The sequence below is a fragment of the Ciconia boyciana genome, chromosome 9, assembly GCF_034638445.1.
Source record: "Ciconia boyciana chromosome 9, ASM3463844v1, whole genome shotgun sequence".
Taxonomy (NCBI): Eukaryota; Metazoa; Chordata; class Aves; order Ciconiiformes; family Ciconiidae; genus Ciconia; species Ciconia boyciana.
The window spans coordinates 19,788,663-19,807,224 of NC_132942.1; the positions used below are offsets into that span (position 1 = coordinate 19,788,663).

At 40.2% G+C, this 18,562-nt stretch overlaps 1 protein-coding gene across 4 annotated transcripts in view; it reads right to left on the reverse strand.

The window, feature by feature from the left end:
* FBXW11 (F-box and WD repeat domain containing 11) overlaps positions 1–18,263 on the reverse strand; it is a 78,654-nt gene extending 60,391 nt beyond the window's left edge. Inside the window, exons 1-2 of one of the 4 annotated variants that reach the window (XM_072872545.1) lie at positions 18,132–18,263; positions 9,300–9,379 (exon numbers count right to left, since the gene is read on the reverse strand). Coding sequence is in view for 2 of the 4 variants with exons in the window: in XM_072872543.1 (XP_072728644.1) it covers positions 944–994 (51 nt within the window). In the remaining 2 variants the exon portion in view is untranslated. Of the gene's footprint in view, positions 1–943; positions 1,046–3,853; positions 3,992–9,299; positions 9,380–18,131 lie in introns of those variants that run through there. The other 3 variants (XM_072872543.1, XM_072872544.1, XM_072872546.1) reach the window with 3 other exon arrangements.
* Positions 18,264–18,562: the final 299 nt, after the last annotated feature.

The following is an 18,562-nucleotide window of genomic DNA, read 5'->3' on the forward strand; positions in this document are numbered from 1 at the left end:
AAGTTTTCATTCACAAAAGCCATTTCTTTTAAGTATTCATTTTGTGCTCATGAAAGACTGAACCACTGAATAACACTATTATGTTATAAAAGATACTAATATTAAATAATAGTTATATTCTGCTAAAAATGCTACATTCAGAAACACTTTAGGAAGTGCCACACAGTTACTCCACATGTCTGCATTTTCCTTCCAAGGTAAATATCCTGGGAGTTCAAAATTGTTAACTGGTATCAAAATCTCCCTTTTTATCATTTTCAATCCCTCCCAAAGCAGTGAAGAAACAGCAGCAATTCCCCCATCTATAAATTACACAGGCTCAGCTTCAACAGCTTACTAGAAGAAAAACAACAGAGAACTTGAGATTTAGTGGTCTTCTATGCAGAGTAAGCCCCCATCCCTTGTTCTTCACTTTTTAAAAGTTAAGAAGCTAAGTTAACAGAGTAACCCAAAGAGCTCCAGGACTCCACGCTAACTATTCTGCATTCAAACATGCGCAACGACTGTAATGTAAGGCTATAACCAGGATCACCCTTAGAAGAAAATAAAAAGCTTATCCTTTCTGAATTAAATCACACAAATATTACAGGCTAGTCAGTTTATTGCAATTTAAAAGAAATGGCAAATCTCATTATGGGTTTGGTTTTTTTTAATTAAATGAAAGCAAAATGTAGCAGGCAACATGCAGAACTATGCTACTTATATCACAACTTCAGTAAACAGGCAATAAAACACAAAAGCTCACCACCACCCCCCAAGAGCCTACTGTACAGAAAGCCCTCTTAAGGTTCACTCCTACAACAGAGTTAAGTAGAAGGTTTCAGAAAAGGATGCACAAAAAACATTTAGCAGACTTAACAATTTGATTAAACAGAGTCCTGAGAGTTTAACAAATGTTCAACAGCATACGCATAACATTTACAACAAGAAAGAAGAAAGGCACCTGGAGACATCTGACACTGGGCATGCTCTGCAGGCATCTCAGTGCGCACATGCTCTCTACCAGGTTGGAGCAGCCTAGCCACAAAGACCTTGGCACAGAACACTGCAGGGTGACAAAAAGGAAGGAAGAGAAGAAGCAGTTAGATGCCACAACAAATCACTCAAGGCAGGCAACTCATTAGTATGTTAACGTGGGTACTTATCTATGTTATTTCTACATTAAGCACAAGGTTAGCAGCCAAGGGTAAAATAACGACTGAAGATCCTTTTCAGAAAATAAGCCATCCCTCTCTCCTGTCAAGGATAAGGAGCTGATTTTCCTCATTTGCAACCACTTGGCTTTAGTGCCCAGCTGAACATTTTAACTTACTACGAGTAGTATCAGAGTTGTTACAGTTTGGGTCCATCAGTTCAGCAATGCGTCAACACATTGCTACCGACAAAAGTTCTGCTGCAACGAGGGAAGGTGCCTTACTCAGCAAACTGGCCTGGCCGTAATTGCTTGCAAGGTTTTTACCTTTGCAATCACCCTCGGGCAACAGAAGTGCAGGAGCTTTTCATTGGGGTGGCAAGTCTTTAGAACACAACCTGGAGGAGCTTCGGTAATTAAGGTTTGGCACCCCGCACTGTCTCAACTTTCTCAAACAATCCGTGTTTATTTATTCCGACAGCAAAGCTGACATTAACTTCTGAGGTTACAGTCTATGTACTGGGACACTGACAACCAAAAAAAGTAAGTATTTTTTAGGGAGGAACAATGCCTAGCTAAGTTCAAAATGCAAGACCAAGTTCTGCTTAGTCAAGACACATGGTATCCTGATTAAATGGGTTATTGGGGAAAAAAGTTTGTATTATCAGTTGAGGGTATCCTAAAGCCAAATTATACCCTAACTACATTTATTACTCATACCACCACCCAAGCCAGAAAGAACCAAGCTTAACTACCAGACTCCACATTGCTGGCACTAGAAGTTAGCAGAAGTTTAGAAATCCTTTTTGTTTCTTTTCTGAAGCTGAAGAAATTTGATGCAGACAGACTCCCCAAACCTTTTATAGCTCCATGATATTATTTCACAGCTCCTTTTAAGGACAGAATAGTACATGCACTACGTAACCATCAGATAAAGTTAGGGAAAAGGATTCAGTTCCTCACTATCAAGCAGGGCACAAACCCAGCTGTAAAATCTGGCACACACTTAGCTTTCAATATTTTTCACACAGGCTTCCAATTTAGTTATAACAAACACCAAATCTTTAAAAGAAAAAATCTCACACTGATCAAAGTTGAAAGTGGAATAACCACAGGTGAAGACTCAGGGAAAGCAGTTATTGTGCCAGTAATGAGAGGAAGGAGGGAGCCCAGAGCAACTGAAGAGGTTAAAAACTTTTTTTTTTAATGATTTCATATCTTATGAATAGAACAAAAGAAAGCCTAATATTTTAATCTCTGTACTAAGGAGAGAAATTAAAGCAAAAACAGGAGAACAACCACCCTAGCAGCACCAAAACACACTGGAATTCTCTCTCCTCTTATCCAGCAAGAAGGTTGCAATTCTATATGGATGTTCTGTACTATGCACTTGTCATGTGATAAGTGGGTGAATATACCTTATGTACAGAGGTAAATATAAACATATTTATGTTATATTGTATTATTCTTCCTTCAATATCAAAATAAATCAGTTTTCTATTATTAAAAGTTTCTTATTAACCTTCAGGGAAATGTGATTTTTCATTTAGCTATCAAGTAATTAATCCAGTATATCTATACATTGCAATAATTTGACATGTCCTCACACAAATGCTTGAAATTTAGTTCCCAGAATTGTTTTAAGATAGTCAATCAGTGACATTAGGGAAACTACCTTAACTTCAATGAGACACCAAAAAAAAATTTTTAAAGAAAGAGAGGATGTACTGTTCCAACCCACTGATCATGATATTGAAGATGCAGGATCTTATACAGACCGTTTACAGCTCTGCTTCAAAACAAGCGTATATAATTCAAGAAACTTCCCTTCTAATCTGTTTCATTATTTAATCCTGTTTGGCACAATACCTGAATGGTGTTTCTGCAACACTGAACTATCAAAATTCAGGCATTGCTGCAGGTATTTATTAAAGCCTAAATAATTTTTTGCATTTTTAAACATACAGGCCCAGTAAAAATTTTAATTCTGCTCACATCACTTAGTAAAAGTCATTGATCGAGAAACACAAACTTCTCTCCTAAGACTTTTCAGATAAGATCTACAAAACTGATCACTGGTTTAGGTTATTAGACTGTGTTTTCTTTTAGGAACTACTCTAGCTAAATAAGCTGAATATTCAGTTCTTAAGAGAAATATGGGTAACTTGAGACCAATTTTTTAATTTATTTCAAAATACATTAGACACAAAGGCCATTTCTATGCCAAGTTTAAGCCACACAAAAACCTTTCCACAGTATTACAAAACCCTGAATAAAAGGATTTATAAAAATCACTGGATGCTTAGCTGTAGCTATGATATTGCACAATACTACAAATTACATATTGCATTCTACTTCACACTAAAACAGGAACGTGCAAATATTAGTGTGCTTCATTGACATGTTATTTCTTGACCCTGCTTGCATAGGAACTGTCATCAATAAAAGCATAATAGCATACTAAAGACTTAATTTTTGCATAACAAGTACCTGAACTTATGCCTTCACTTTCCACTCACCTTTCATCAGGATCCCAGGGAGCTGCAGCACTATTTAATAAAGTTTGGGAATGGGAAAATGACACCAGCCAATGGGCATAATATTAACTGCATATACAAACCAGTGTCAATCCCACTGGCAGACAACAGAACAGTACAGGTTAAGATAAGGCCAATCAAAACTCAAATTTTAAGGAACAAACTAATTTGCAATGCGACTCACATTAAGATAGCTGTGTGTTCATCTGAATGCACTACTTGCAGGGGAGGAGCAAGCAGATGAAAGAGGGGCTTTACAGCTTCACGGCAAGGAGTGAATGATGCGGAAAGAATAAAGACAAGTAGAGAAACCCTCGTTGGATCTTTTAGATGCCCTACGTTTGAAAAGATTAACACATTAACTTTATTATTATATGTTTTATTTTAATTCTATACACAAAGAACTGCTTTGGTGGTCCAGCCCCAGGAATTACATTTCAAGATTTAGGTTCCAATCTTAAATCTCAAATTCAAGAAACCTATGCAAATGCTTGCATTTGCATTCAAAACTATAAATTCTCAGTAATAGCAGTAAAAACCAAATATGCTTCAATGTCTGTAAAGGTCAGATGCTAAGAACTTCTTATATTAATAGTAAAGCACCCAGCAGTGTTCTTCCAATAAATCAACTTTGCAGGAGATAACTTTTAGAATAGAGGCACCAAAACCAAAAAAACCCAAAACTATCAGCCCCCGAACAAGCCAAAGTTTTCATTCACTTTGGACTTCTCATAGGCATACAGCACTGCTATTTTGTCAAAGCACTGTAAAAATGCCCAGAAACCTTCCATTTCAGTGCATTTGAAATTAAGGTATGTCCAAACAGAAATCCTCTCACTTTTTTACCCCTTTAAAAAAAAAAAATCACCCATTTATCATATAAAGCCCACTAAATTGCTCAAGAAATGAATACAGACTATAGCCTGTGTTCCTGATGGAACTAATAAACCTTTGATATCCAGTGATGGAAATATTGCAATGTCATAATTAAGAATTACAGCATTTACATAACCAAGCCTTACTGCTGGAAGTTTTATAAAGTATTAAAATTATGACCTTTATACAAGATAATTTAAAGAATCAAAATTTATTTTATGTTTACAGTTTGGGAAATACTGTTCTGGAGGCAAAAATATCCTTGGTTTTGAAAATCAGTTTCTAGACAGAGTCCAAAAAAGATTGGCGAGGGGAGGTATTTTGGAATTTCAAAGAAAAATACAGTAAAACAAATGAGGGAGCTAATTTACTCCATTTTTTTTCAAGGAACATGACTAATTATATTAATTCACTCCTCCTGCAACAACTTTTTTCTTATGCAGTTTATTAGAAAATGAAATTCAACGTAAGAACCTAACAAATCATTCAAGTTTACAAATCCTAAAGTCTGAAATGCTTTTCCCAACTTTCTTGTAACAACAAACCAGCTCCTCAGTAAGGTTAGTTCATGTTCTGGATGTCCACAGGGCTACAAATATAGATTCGGACTGGCAAAAAACGTACAACCAAAAAACTTCAACCTTCATTCTGAATTCTCTTCAGGTTTTTAGCTATAAGAAACTCGCATGCTATTCAACATTGGTAATTTACTGTTTAGTTTACTTTGATTTAGGCTTGGACCAACAGAACTGATACTTCTTTATTTCCATTAACACTTAATATTGATAAATTCATGGGGTAACTGCTGTTCCTTAAAACCCTCTCTATGGCTGGGAAGGACAGACACATCCCTCAGTAGCTCAGATTTAATGCTGCAAAAAGGGGTATTCTGAAAAGCAAACTTAAACTTAAGGACATTATGACTGTTTATGAAAGCTATATGCTCCCAGATCAAATTTAATATCAAGCTCAGATCTTAGTTTCTCAAAAATCAGCATTAACCACAATAAGACATAAAAAAAAGTATAAAGCAGTAACACTGTTCAAAGACCTTCAGTATTATTTTACACTCAGCAGGGAATAGTTGCCAACTACTCAGCAAACTCCATCCCCTTTTGCTAGCTGGGATATCATCCAGATCTTACCTGCTATTTTTACCTTAAGTGATTTATTCAAAATAGTGACAAGCAAAATAGTGTTGAACCAACTACATATTGGAACAAGTAGTCTGAATATTTGCAAGAGGTAGAAAAGTAAAAATGTCAAAGTATACTCTTAAGTGTGAATACTTAATTGGAAATAAAGTGTGGGGGCATGCATGTAACACAAATACGCATGTTTCACAAGTGACAGCCTGGCTTGGCACGATAACACATTCACTACACTGCACATTTTGGCACAACATTGAGTATCTTTGCTGAGGTACTCGAAAACAAAGAAACAATTTACGTCAGACCAATAGTAGTACTTTGTACTCTTCCTACTTTCATTTCAAAACCAAGTTGTCCCTTGAGAGATGCAGTGTATTCACATGCTCCATACAAGTTTGCTGGAATCAGTGCCATCACACCACTCCCTTTTCCATGTCCAAAATGCAATCTCATGTCCAGTCTTGAGTGTCTGATTTGGAAGGCTGTTTGAGTACCATTCATACAATATATTTCCCAAATCCATGGAGTTTTACATATGCATTCAAGTGTTCTGCTTCAGTTTAAGAACAGATACATTCTCAGGTCAAGAAAGTTGTCTTAGATGTAATTTACTCTTGCATTTCTGTCCTTCAATGAACTACAAATGCAAAAGTGAATTTCTCAAAAATAAGTATCCACAGAGTAGCAAACTCATTTTAACTTGTGAAATGTTTCTGATTACTCCTTTATTGTTATCAGATCATCCTAAAAAATAGGTAACCAATAGCTGAGTCACACTTCCATTAGAAAAATATATTTAGCTAAATGATTGCCATTCAAAATAAAAATCGCTCAATGTTACAACCTTCCAATAGCCATTCAAGATCTGCACATAAGCTTCTTGCTTTTGGGGAAAAATACTAAGTGAGGAATCAGGAAATTTAAAGCAAGACAAAGGGAAAAAAATTTATCAGATAAATTCTCCTCATTACCACACCGTTCTTCTAGACAGGACAATGAATTCACAGAAGGGTGATCGATAATGCAGTCCCACTCTGCTCCTGAAGATCAAAGTATGCATTTGCTACAACAAAATGAATGCTACAAAAGGAATATGGGTTCAGTAGAGAAAAGATTAAACGCTTTCTTTGAATATAACAACAATCTTATTCCATTATAATTTATTCATCAGGATAAGACTCATGAGATGCAGTATCTCGTTTTCACAAAGATACAAAAGACTAGGAAGAAAATGCTAATACTTTTATGTAAGTCACTCTGAATGTTAACTGAAATAATATAAATTTTCCAAAATACACAGTATTTAGATTAACCCTTGCTTCCTTCATGTGCATACATCCCAATTCCCACAGTTTCAAAACTCCAGAAGTGTGATATTCCTTTCTGAATTAACCTATCCTATGTTACATAAAAAAGGCCATTTCAAAAGAAAAATGGCTTTCCTATGCTCTTATGCCGCAGGAACAGAGGTGTTACAGACATCTACACACAGCAGCACACCTGCTCATAGTAAATCATAACTGGGGGAAAAAAGAGAAACACTGAAAAGAGAGCTAGCACTGCCAGCTGAAACAGTAGAAACTTTGAGTGAATAAGTTAAGCACTTAGATAAACATGGCTGAAACTTGCCTAAGATGTTAAAAGTTGTCTTAGACTCTTTTCTGTACTAAGTTTTTAAGGATGAGGCCTAACACAATCTAAAAATAATATCAATTCTGTTTAAAAATCTAGTATAGACAAGGCAGCGTGCACTTTAACTTGATGAGGTTAAATGCATATGAAATCTGGGCTCAGTACATAATAAAATGCTAGCTTCACATTCAGGGTTTGTACATCAAATGCTGCAGAGGAATATTTACATAGCCTTTGATAGCTGACTTACATTTTACTTTTTGAAATGTAAGATTCAAAACCTGGGCAAGAACTAAGCCTCCAACCTGCATATACTTGCACTCAAGTTCAACTTAGCTTTACTACTGCCTTTGATAGGACTGTTTCATGTTTCAAAAAGTTAAGCAATATTAAGTATCATAACATTGGGGATCTTGATCAGCAGGAGTACACATTTATGCTTCCTCCCCCCCCCCCCCCCAGTGTATTTTAAATTAATTCCTCTTTTCAGTTTTCATCATTAAAGATGCCAAGTTCACTTCTGTCTTCCCATTCTCTCATTTTAGAAAAAGGCACACCCTGAAGAGCAAATATTCCACTGGAAGATGTTATTTTGCAGTGTTAACTCCAAGGTGAGCCTGATTGGTGTGTGGGACAAATTCAATTTGATATTAGACGAGACTGCAAGAACTGTGTCAGATTACGGTTAATGAGTATTCCCCTTAGATTTTCCCTCAGATTTTTTTTAAAGAATAAAAAAGCATGCCAAAGACTTCTCCACCCTAACCAAATAAAATTCAAGTACTCAAAAAATCAAACCAGGAAACAACAGTACCCTGTGCACAAATAATTCATTATATATGTATTCATCAATTAAATTCAAGTATAATTTTTGCACAAAATACCACGCCAGCAAAACAAACACAGACCTAAAACAATACATGAGATCAACAGCACCTACAAGAGTTTCTTCTACAGTAGATTAAACGTTGAGGCCTTAACATTCACTTTAATAGCTGTCTACAAAAGAGAACGCTCAAGTGGCTTAGTGTTATTGCTATTAATATCAAAAGGAATTGAGGCATACTGCTTCATACTAACTTTAGAAATAAGTTGCCAAGTTCACTAAAGCACTAACTTACAATAAAGATGTGCATTAGGAGAGGTGCAGGTCATCTGTTCACACCAGATATTTAACTCGCATAACTTTATTTTCCTATCAGCCAGGGACCCGGCTTTCCTTCCTAACGCACACAAATACCTTCCAAACCTGTTTAAGATAGCATGTTGTAGCCTTTTACAGTAATTTCAAAATCTCAGATGAATGTGACTCAAAATACAACGATACTCCCCTACTCTGAAATAAACCCGCTATAACTTTAAAGCTCTTCTTGAAAACCGTGCCTTACAACTGGCTCAGCTATGCTTCGAAAACAACTAGGAACAGAACTTTATGTTGAAATCTCATGAAAGATTTAAAAGGCTGAGTCCAAGTGCTGCCCACAACAGAACTTCAAATGGCATTTCAGCAGGATAAAGCTACTGGAATTTGTACTATGAACAACTACACAAGTTCTCTAGATTTCTGATGAACTCAGAGAACACAGCTACAAATCAGAGCAGATAGCTATTACTTTCCTGAACTCAACTGAGAAGTTCAACGATGTCATTGGTAAGGCTGCTTTCTCCTTTCAGAAGCAGGATTTGTAAACCTTTTGCTTAGTGCCCCCATACCTGTAGATACTTCTTTCCAGCTCCACAGAAGGCAAGTTTACTGTATGTTCCTAGGTTTGTTTTTCAGAGTAGATCTGTGATTTCCTAATAAAGTGCACATGTATTCACTGAATATGCCCTTTCTTACTCTAAGCTCAGCAGCTAACTTGGTGTGCTCTAATACTTGAGGGACATTAAGCAGTTAAAGCAAGATACTGGATTTGCAGACAAACTCATCTAAGCAGAAGCAGCAAGATATAGTACAGGGTGACTTCTTACCTGAAACTTTGTTTCTGGGCTTCAGATCCACCAATCCAGAATGAAAGGGGATTCGAATGGGTTTTCCTTCTCAGACTTGTCTGTTAAAAGAGAGCAGCCAATCATCTTCAGCTTGGTGTATCTACTTCTTTCTTGAATGAAATCCCAATTATGTACTCCTAATGCTGTTAGAGAGACAAGGCAGCCTGGGCACCTTACCAGTCTGGTAACAACTACGTTAGTGGGGTCATCGGATTGGTGGATCTAAGACAAAGAAACGGATTTATGGACAAGGAATTGCTCTTTCCCCTGCCCTGAATCACCCAATGCACAACAAGTGTTTTGGGGCTACAGCTCACTTCGCAAAGACGACAGAAGATGAGAAGAAACTACAATGCAAATAAGGAAGCAAATGCTAAAGCTTCAACCACCAGCTTATGCCTCACAAGCCTGTTCCATGAACTGCCAGAACGGTAATACACAGGTTTTCAAAACAGTCCAATACTATTCTCCTAATTTGCCATATACATGCTCTAAAGCATTTTATTGCAATGATTATTTCCCTGTTTCCAGACTCAAAGTGATCTGACTTGCCTTATGTATCTGCAGCACAAAGATGGAGTCTTCAAGACACTTACGATCTGAATGACAGCACTGAATTCAGTAAATTTTCAGTATCGCTTTGTCTCTGGAAAACAATCTAGAACTAGATTGTTTTCCAGAGACAAAGCGATACAGAAAATAACTCTCTTCTAGTTCTAGAAGAGAGTAAGCCAAGGCATGCTGCTCCTGAGACAAGAAAAAGTCCCCTCTTACTGAGCAAGATGATAGAAGACCTTCAGCCAGTACTTTCAGCAGGACACTTAGAGTTTAAGTGACTAATTTAAAGCAGCTTTAACAATAACACCTAAGAGGAGATGGAGTCTGCAGAAGGCCCATACTATGTGTGTAACAGAAAGGGTATCCTAGAGAGACCAGACTGTGTGCCTTCCGGTCAGATCGTCAAGAAGTTTGAGATATGGCCTACAAAATTTCCCCTAACAGCAGCCAGAAGCAACAGCAACATTTTCTAGAACATAATGCTGCAACATCCACAGAAAAATATGCCACCACTGTCTCTCACCCTTTCCTCTACTCTCCAGTCCCTCTGGAGAGCTGAACCAGAGGGTTCTTCAGCCTCCACAACTGTGCCCCATGTCTTAAAGCACCAGCAGCTCAGAGAAGGCTGCGAGAAACTGCCACTGTTAACAGCTGTGCCAAGAAACTGTGTCAATGAGGACAGTCATGTCCCTGACTGACCAAAGAAAGGTGCATCTTCATCGTGGGGCCATTTTCTGCTTGGCTACCACTGGTAAAGCAATAGTCGACTATATGGCGACATTTCAAGGACAAAGCAGCACTGTAAGCCTGATACTGTGTCCAATCTAGGATTTTTAAGGCTGCCAAGTAAAGTGATAAGATGTCAAGGCATATGACTCAGAATTTCAGGAATACAATATAGCTCAGTAAGAAGCCAGCTATCAAAATTATATAAACGTACTGATTTGCTAAGTCACAACAGAGCCAGCACTGTGTTGGAAGAGGCACTTCACCATGAAGGCATTCCTTAAAAGTATCTGCAAGTGTTGCAGCACAGGTCTGATTTTTGTCTCGAGAAGTACTGGCGTGATGGAGACAGCCTGAATATTAAGTTTCCCTGTCTAGTCCTTTGCTGCCCAAATAGAATTGCCTGAAAGATTCTCTATCAAATACAAGCTGTGTAATTGTAACTAAAATTTTGCAAGCAGATTCTGAGTATAGATTTTCAAAAAGCTGTATGTATTATTGTCTGAAATCTTTAAATTGGCATGACTGAAAAGGATAGAAGATTTGAACATGGTATCATCCTGTAAGACATCCTGACATACAAACATACACCTCACAAAAAGGCAAAGAACACAAGTTGTCACAACTTCTTTTATAACAAAACTCCATATTCAAGAACTCCTCAACAGCACAAAACTCAGAACGCAGTCCCGCAACTAGTAACACTGAATATATAGTTATGTTTCTCCTCTAAATCAATGAGCAAAACAAAATCTTGTAGCTTTGCCATAGCTAAAAGTTGACTCAAAAAGCTTTTTTTACCAGTTTACCCAGAAAGAACATCAGTCCCTATTCCTAGCAAGTAGGTACCTACTGACATCTTACAAATTTCTGTCTCTATTTTTACAAAAAATAGGCCTGGAAAGCTGAACTACTCTTTGATCCCCAATAAAAACATTAATTTCCTGGGGCAGAAGTACAGGGATGCAAGTCCGGAGGGGACCTGGATTAACAAAGCAATGAAGAAACAACATGCCTTCAAACACTCCCATTGTAAATTTAGCCTGCATGAAAAGCAAATTAAGTTTCAAAAAGAAAAAAGTCAGCACTTTTTTGTTATTAAAATACAAATGGCATTGCATTATTTTTGCATTATCTGGTCTTGGTCGTGCACTACTCATACTAGGAAATGTGTGGCAGTAGTACAGGCAAAAGTACAGGCTGTCAGATGTCACATCACTGAGCTCATAAATACACCAATAAACTGGGGAAGGAAGGGATTTTCCAGAAAAAGTGGATTTTCTGTGAATAATGAAGTACTATCAATACTATGAAAATCAAACCGAGAAATCAGATTATATAGCAACATAAACAGTGGCATTAGTATAAAGAAGACATTGCCAGAGAAAAAAGCTGGAACATAAGTATTGTTATTAATCAGCATTAGTTTAAACAACTCAGTAAATATTCTCATTTCCCTTCAATTTATTTTCTCCCTTGCAACCAAAAAATTACTTGTCACAGAGCAGCCCTCTTATAACCATGGTCTCTTATTCTCTCCCACACATGATTCGTCTTGCACTGGCCCGTTTGCTGCAACATCCATTTCATTTTACACCCATCAGCAATCTTACTTTGCACGCTGCTGCACAAGCACTCAAAGCAGCACAGGAAGATGAAACTGAAAATGCCAAAGCAACAGTGACCTCTAAACTCCACAGCAATAAAACGTAACGCATCAAAAGACACACATCAAGTTGATTTAACAAGTAGCGAAGGTGTTTTAGAAAACACACATGAAATGAAAAGGTACATCCATCCTTCAAGGAACATTCCCAAGTGTGTCTCAGGGTACAAATTGTAACAAGGCAGTTTGTTTTGCTGAGATGCTGCTGCAACACTTATGGGTGACCCAAATTTTTAGCAACGTCCAACAACTCTGCCGAAGGGATACAGTCAGCACAGTCTGAAATGCAGAAATGGCGTACATGTGCTTTACAACTTTTTAAAGGAGCAACCCAATAGCACTTCAGAGAGGGCAGCTGGTGCACACACGTGCCTGCAGAGTTGTGATCTCATTCCACAGTGACACCTGGACACTGGATTTACAAACACAATTCAGGACCTCCTGGTCCCAAACTAGAGCTCACAGGCAACTCATCGCCCTGAAAACTACCCAGCAGTGCTCACACACACAGGAAGCTACATGTGTGTTTCAGGCAGCAAGGGACCTTTCTCTGCTGCATCTTACTTGCCCAGCGTTGTTGCAAAGGTCGAAAAATTTAGTAATGTTAGAAAATTTAACCGCATTGTGAGACAAAAAGTGTCTCTGAATCTAGAAGGAGATTTACAAAGCCTTTGGTGAAACACCAGCGTTTAGTCTCCCCAAGAAACTGTAACTTTTTTCTATTAAGAACTAAAAGCAATTTAATTTCAGAATTTTCCCCACAAATGGAGCATCTACAGTTTTCCTTCACCTGTATAAACTGATGGCTGCTGCCATAATGATCACAAACTTCAGGTAACTTTTTTCTTTATAACCTCTCTTCCACATCTTTGTATTCTCCTTCTTCCCTTTGCCACCCCATTTCCCCACTCAGTCTATTGTTTCATCTAACCCTTCCCAAAAGATACAGCTTTCCACACTTCTTTGTCCACTTCCCTCATTTCATCATCACTCTGCTGGCTCTGAATTCAGTTGCCTTGCTCTAATTCATTTTCTTAAGCTCTTCCTTCCCATTTTCTGCACTGCTGCCAAAGTCACAGCAATCTCTTTATATTTGCACCCTTCCTCTTACACGCACTCTCTGAAATGTGACTGTCACTCTGATAGCCTGTGCAGCAGCACAGGTTGTACATCCCCTGCCCCAAAGGTTTGTCTGTGCCTTCCTAATAGCCACCTAACCACCACCTCTTTAGATACCTGCTCTAGCCATTTCCCTTTTTTCCCCATGTCCAGCACGCCACCGACTGTATGTTTTAGTGTCTGACACGCAGCGCTCAACTCTGCTAATTTAGCTACTGAAGATTAAAAAAAGATAACTGCAAAGCAAGTAGATTGTTATCCTACTGAAGAAAGCACAACTAGTTTACACACAGGTTTACAAACTTCTTACTAACTTTCCATCTACTCCCAGACTTTGATTAAGAACCAGTCAGTACCTCCTTTGTTTCAGATGCAAAGATGATCATTGCCCAGTCCATCTGTATGTCTATTGCTACAAAAGTAAACTCTTTGAAGGATTCCTCTAAAAACATGTGGAAAAAAAATTCACAAAAAAGTACTGAGACAGAGAGGGAAGAAAAAAGTCAGTACGTTATAACCCTACTGAGATATATACAGCAGCTGTATTTTACTTTCCAAACAGAATGCTAAGATTTATTTTGCACTGTAAAGCTTTAAATAGTTTGGGGGCACAGCCATCTCCAGTTGCAGTAACCCAAGGAACTTCAGGTACTGCTGGCACAATTTACAGAAGTTGCTGCTGGCAAGGCATGCCTATGTGAAATACTTTATTCTGAGATTACCTTTTGAATTTGAAGACCTTCACCTCACATCAAAATTCTGCCAGGAGAAACTGAAAGACTTTTGGCAAGATATTCAATTATAGTTCTTCATTTATTATTTGCAGAGGCACTTAAACACTGGACACTTTTATAAGAGACAGAAAGAGGTGTTCTAGATAATAAAGGTAGTATATTAGGAAGAATACTTTCCATGTATATAACTTTAAGAAACAAATGATAATTCAGTGTAAACAAGTGCTTGTTGGTTTTATTCCTAGGCATGGTCTCTCCATAACCCTTTCATGCTACTACCACGGAGCAGCGTTATATTGAATTTAAACTGCCAGCTCTGCAGCAGCAGGATCTGTGTTTGGAGAACAGCATGCGCTGTTGTAAAGACAGATGATAATAAGCTCAGTAAATGAGAGAATTTACACACAGTTGGCTTCCTGCTTCAGTAACCATGTCCAATAGGTGTCTGATGGGTACAAGAGCCTGGGAGCAACAGATTTTTTTTTTTTTAATACTATCCACATCTTATGCTGCACACAGTTCACCCCATAAAAGTGTAACTTTTTAACCCATATAACAAATGTATTTGCCATACTTATGTATTCTTTTACAACCACTTTAATACAAACTAAGAAGCTAATTACCCCCTCCTTTGAAAGTCTGCTGGTAAAACAAAAGTATGGTTCAGTGAAGCTTTCTGACAAAATGAAAAACACAACACTTTTAGCAGGTATTGAACACAAACACATGTAACTGGTTTGATGCAACTGAACAATAACAATTTTATATACAACTCAGAATCTGTAGGTAAAAAAATGTATTTCACAAAGCATTGTTGATGGTACTTCACCTTAAGAAAGAAAAAAGTTTGATTCCTTAAAGGAGCAAAAAGGTTACAGTTATCTAATTTCACAGAGAAAATCAAAACCAGGGGAAGAAAGAGCCCTTTCAATCATTTTGGCTAGCCTTCCATCTGTTCTGGATTACTTCCTTACCACTCATTTTCTAATAGTTTGCCCACTCATGCAACGCATTTAACTGAGACAGCATAAGTACAGAGGTATCTAAACTAAAAACAACCCCATCAGATAAGCTGTTAGCCTAAATCTGGACCTCCCGCAGAAAACAGAAGTTCAACTTTGAGGCCTCATGCCTCTTGAAATCACCTCTACAGGCAATGGGTATCTTGCCTGTAGAGGTAGATACCATCTGCAAATGAAAGCCATGAAATGTCATCCCTAAATCAATGGCTCATCACCGTTAAAATGGCTAGATGACATGATTTACAAAACTAGAACAAGACATGTAAAGCCTTAAGCTGTCCCAAAAGATACAGTGACTTCAGAACACTCACTAAAACTCCATACAGCAAATTAAAGTTGCCAGTCTGACACCTTAAAAATATTTCTCTCAGATTCCAGCTTTAAAAATAGGACAGTATTATTTCCATTACTGATTTTTCTTTAAATAAATGCAAATGATCTATCAAGTAAAGACACAGTTGAGGGCTAGAACATCATGTTCTGAAACTTCTGTACAATTAACATGTTGACACATTATCTCTTGTTTATCAGCCACTCAGAATTATACTGTATTTGCTCCTCAGAACTTTTGCATCATACATTTGCTCCTGTATTTACTATAGATTCATCCTTGGCATCAGAGGGAAGTGATTGAGTACCCAAAGCGCACCAAAACCAATCTCCTGTATGAAAGAGAGGCACAAAACATCTTGCTTTTAGTAAACAGTAACATTCTTGAAAAGAAAAGCATCCCACTAAGTCTGACACGCTAAGATGATCCCTGGTTTAGGGATGTTTGCCACCAGCATTAACAACCGATACAAGAGTTTGCATATAATACTGAAATCACTGACTGAAAACTCTGTCAATACGGCTTCTGCTTTGTCTAAACAAACAAGTCTTCTGGACAATCTTTTCTTCTACAACACATAAGGCGGCAAAACCTCCAAGCCATGTCTTGATTTAAGAATGACTTTCAAAGATTTTAGTGAAACATTTACACCCAAACACAGGGGTTTCTATGCAAGCCTTCACTAAGGTTGAAATTAGATTCAACTACCAACTATATTTTAGAGAGTACCATTTTCTACTGGAAACTACAGAATTAATTGTTCATCTTATTAAATTTTTATATCTATTAATTTATTGTGAAAGAAGAAAAAATTTGTTTCTTAACCCTCCTACTATGTAATAAAAGTCTTAATAACCTCATCCGTATTTGCATCGATTAGCACATTTCCCAGGTCCAACTGTAAATAGAGTGTACAACAATTACCAGCAAAAGTTACATTTGCTTCTGCCTGATAACAATTTGGCCCCAAATAGAAGAGACTTCTAAAATGGAAGAGCATTTACAAAAAGACAAGCAAGAAAGTTGAGTGAGGCAAACGTACCTTCCAGCCTCAAATGCTATTTTAGCACCTCACATAATCCCAGGCTGAGGAGTATTAGTAACCCTCCATTCCAGGCAAGAAAAAAGCCACTAGAACTCACTTTAAACCTTGGAAATTTAGCAGACATCTTTTCTGTAGGCAACTTGTCCTGTAACAGATACCCGCACAGCTGCCCCCAGCCTTTATCCTCGATGCTGCAGTCCATTAACGTGGAAGCAGTTCTGATGTCACCCACGGTTAAGTGCAAGATCACCAAATCGATAGGGATCAGGAAAGGAGGCTGGCTAAAAACAGCTTTTAAGATACTGGCCTCAGTGATCAGAAATAAATACAGAAAGAATCACAGAGGTTTATTGGGTTTCCTCCTTTTTTTTTTTAATTTCTGCTTCTGGAGAGCAGACAACACTCGAAGAAAGTTCATATTTTCCAGATCAGGTAGTTTAGCAAGAACTCTACTGTCTAAAAAACCCATTTAATGACTCCACTGAACCCAGCTCACCTTCAGAGTGCCTTAAAAAGCAAATTTTTGCATTTTACCACTCAGTTCTGCAGTATTGCATGAAACTTTATGTGCAAAACCCAATTATACTTATGACAAATAAATCAGAAGATATTTACTGATTATTATTCTGTCTCAGCTCCTAACTTAATGTTATTCATCCCGAAGGCAGTAAAACCAGGGCCCCCTAATATTTGGCCACAGAGATCTACGATTTGCTTATATTAAAAAAACCCCACCCTTCTCTTTCTATTGCTTCCACCTGGCCGCCTCTCCACTAACCCGAACTTAGCGGCATAAGCCTTAATTAGGAGTTATAACAAATACACCAGTTAGGTCTAGTTAGATAATACCGCGTTTGCGGGACCGGAGCTCCAGCACCGGTGCTGCTCCAGGAAGACGGGAGCTGCCGCCGGCACCGACCCCAGCGACACCGCTGCTAGAGGAGCCCCAAATCCTCACGCTGGAAGTTTAAATCCGCCCTCCCGGGCCGCCCCGCGCCCGCCAGCCTCTCGCAAGCGCGGCCGGGGCGAGCCCCGGGGGCTCCGGCGGGGCCGGCCGGGGGGCGCGGGGAGGCCCAGCCGGAAACAAGACGCTGCAGCTGGGGAGGCGGGGAGAGGCGGCGGGAGCCCGAGCCCCGCACCGCCGGTGTGCTCCGGGGCATTTCGGTTTCGGTTTTTGCAGCGTGCCCGCATCACCCGCGCACCGGGCGCGATTTTCCGCGCCTCCCAGACCGGCTCTGCCTTCTGGGGGGCTTATTGTTTCTATTTATTTATTTCTAATGAAAGTAAAGCGCTCGCTCGTCGCGCCCCGGCCTGCACCGGGAGGACCGACCGCCGGCCGCGGTGGAGGAGGGGAGCGGAGCGGAGCGCATCCCCCCCGCGGGGCGGCGGGAGGAGCGGAGCGGGGCGCGGGCCGGGGGCGCCGCCGGCAGGGCGGGCCTGGGCCGGGGTCGAGGGCGGCCTCGCCGGAGTCACCTTCGCGGCGGGGCGGCGGCGCCGGACCCCCGCAGGCCCGGGCGCGGCGGCGGGGCCTGCCGGCGGGCGGAGGGACGGAGGGGGGCGGCGGCGGCGCGGCGCGGGGGGAGGCTGCGCGGGAGGCGGGGGTCACTCACCATCAGCTCGATGGTCTTGTCCTCGATCACCGAGTCGGGCTCCATAGCGGCGGGCAGCTCCGCCGCGGCGCCCCGCCCGCCCCCGCCGCCTCCCCGCGCCCGCCAGGCCCCGCCGCCGCCGCTCGCCCGCCCCCCTCGCCGCGCGCACAGACACGCACGCGCCGACGCACACACGCTGCGTACTCCGTGACGTCACGGCACCCGGAAGAGCAGGGGCACCACCTGCCCCGGAGCCTCTCGTAACCGACCACAACTCCCGGCGGCCCCCGCGGCCCCGCGCCGCCATTGGCTGCGGGCGGCTCCCGGCGTGCCCCGCGGCCCGCGCGGGGGGTGCTGGGAGCCGCGGGGGTCCCGCGCCTCCCTTCCAGGCCGCGGGAGGCCTCGGCGGGGCTGCTACCTCCCCTGGGGCCCCGTGGCGGTGTGGGGCCGCG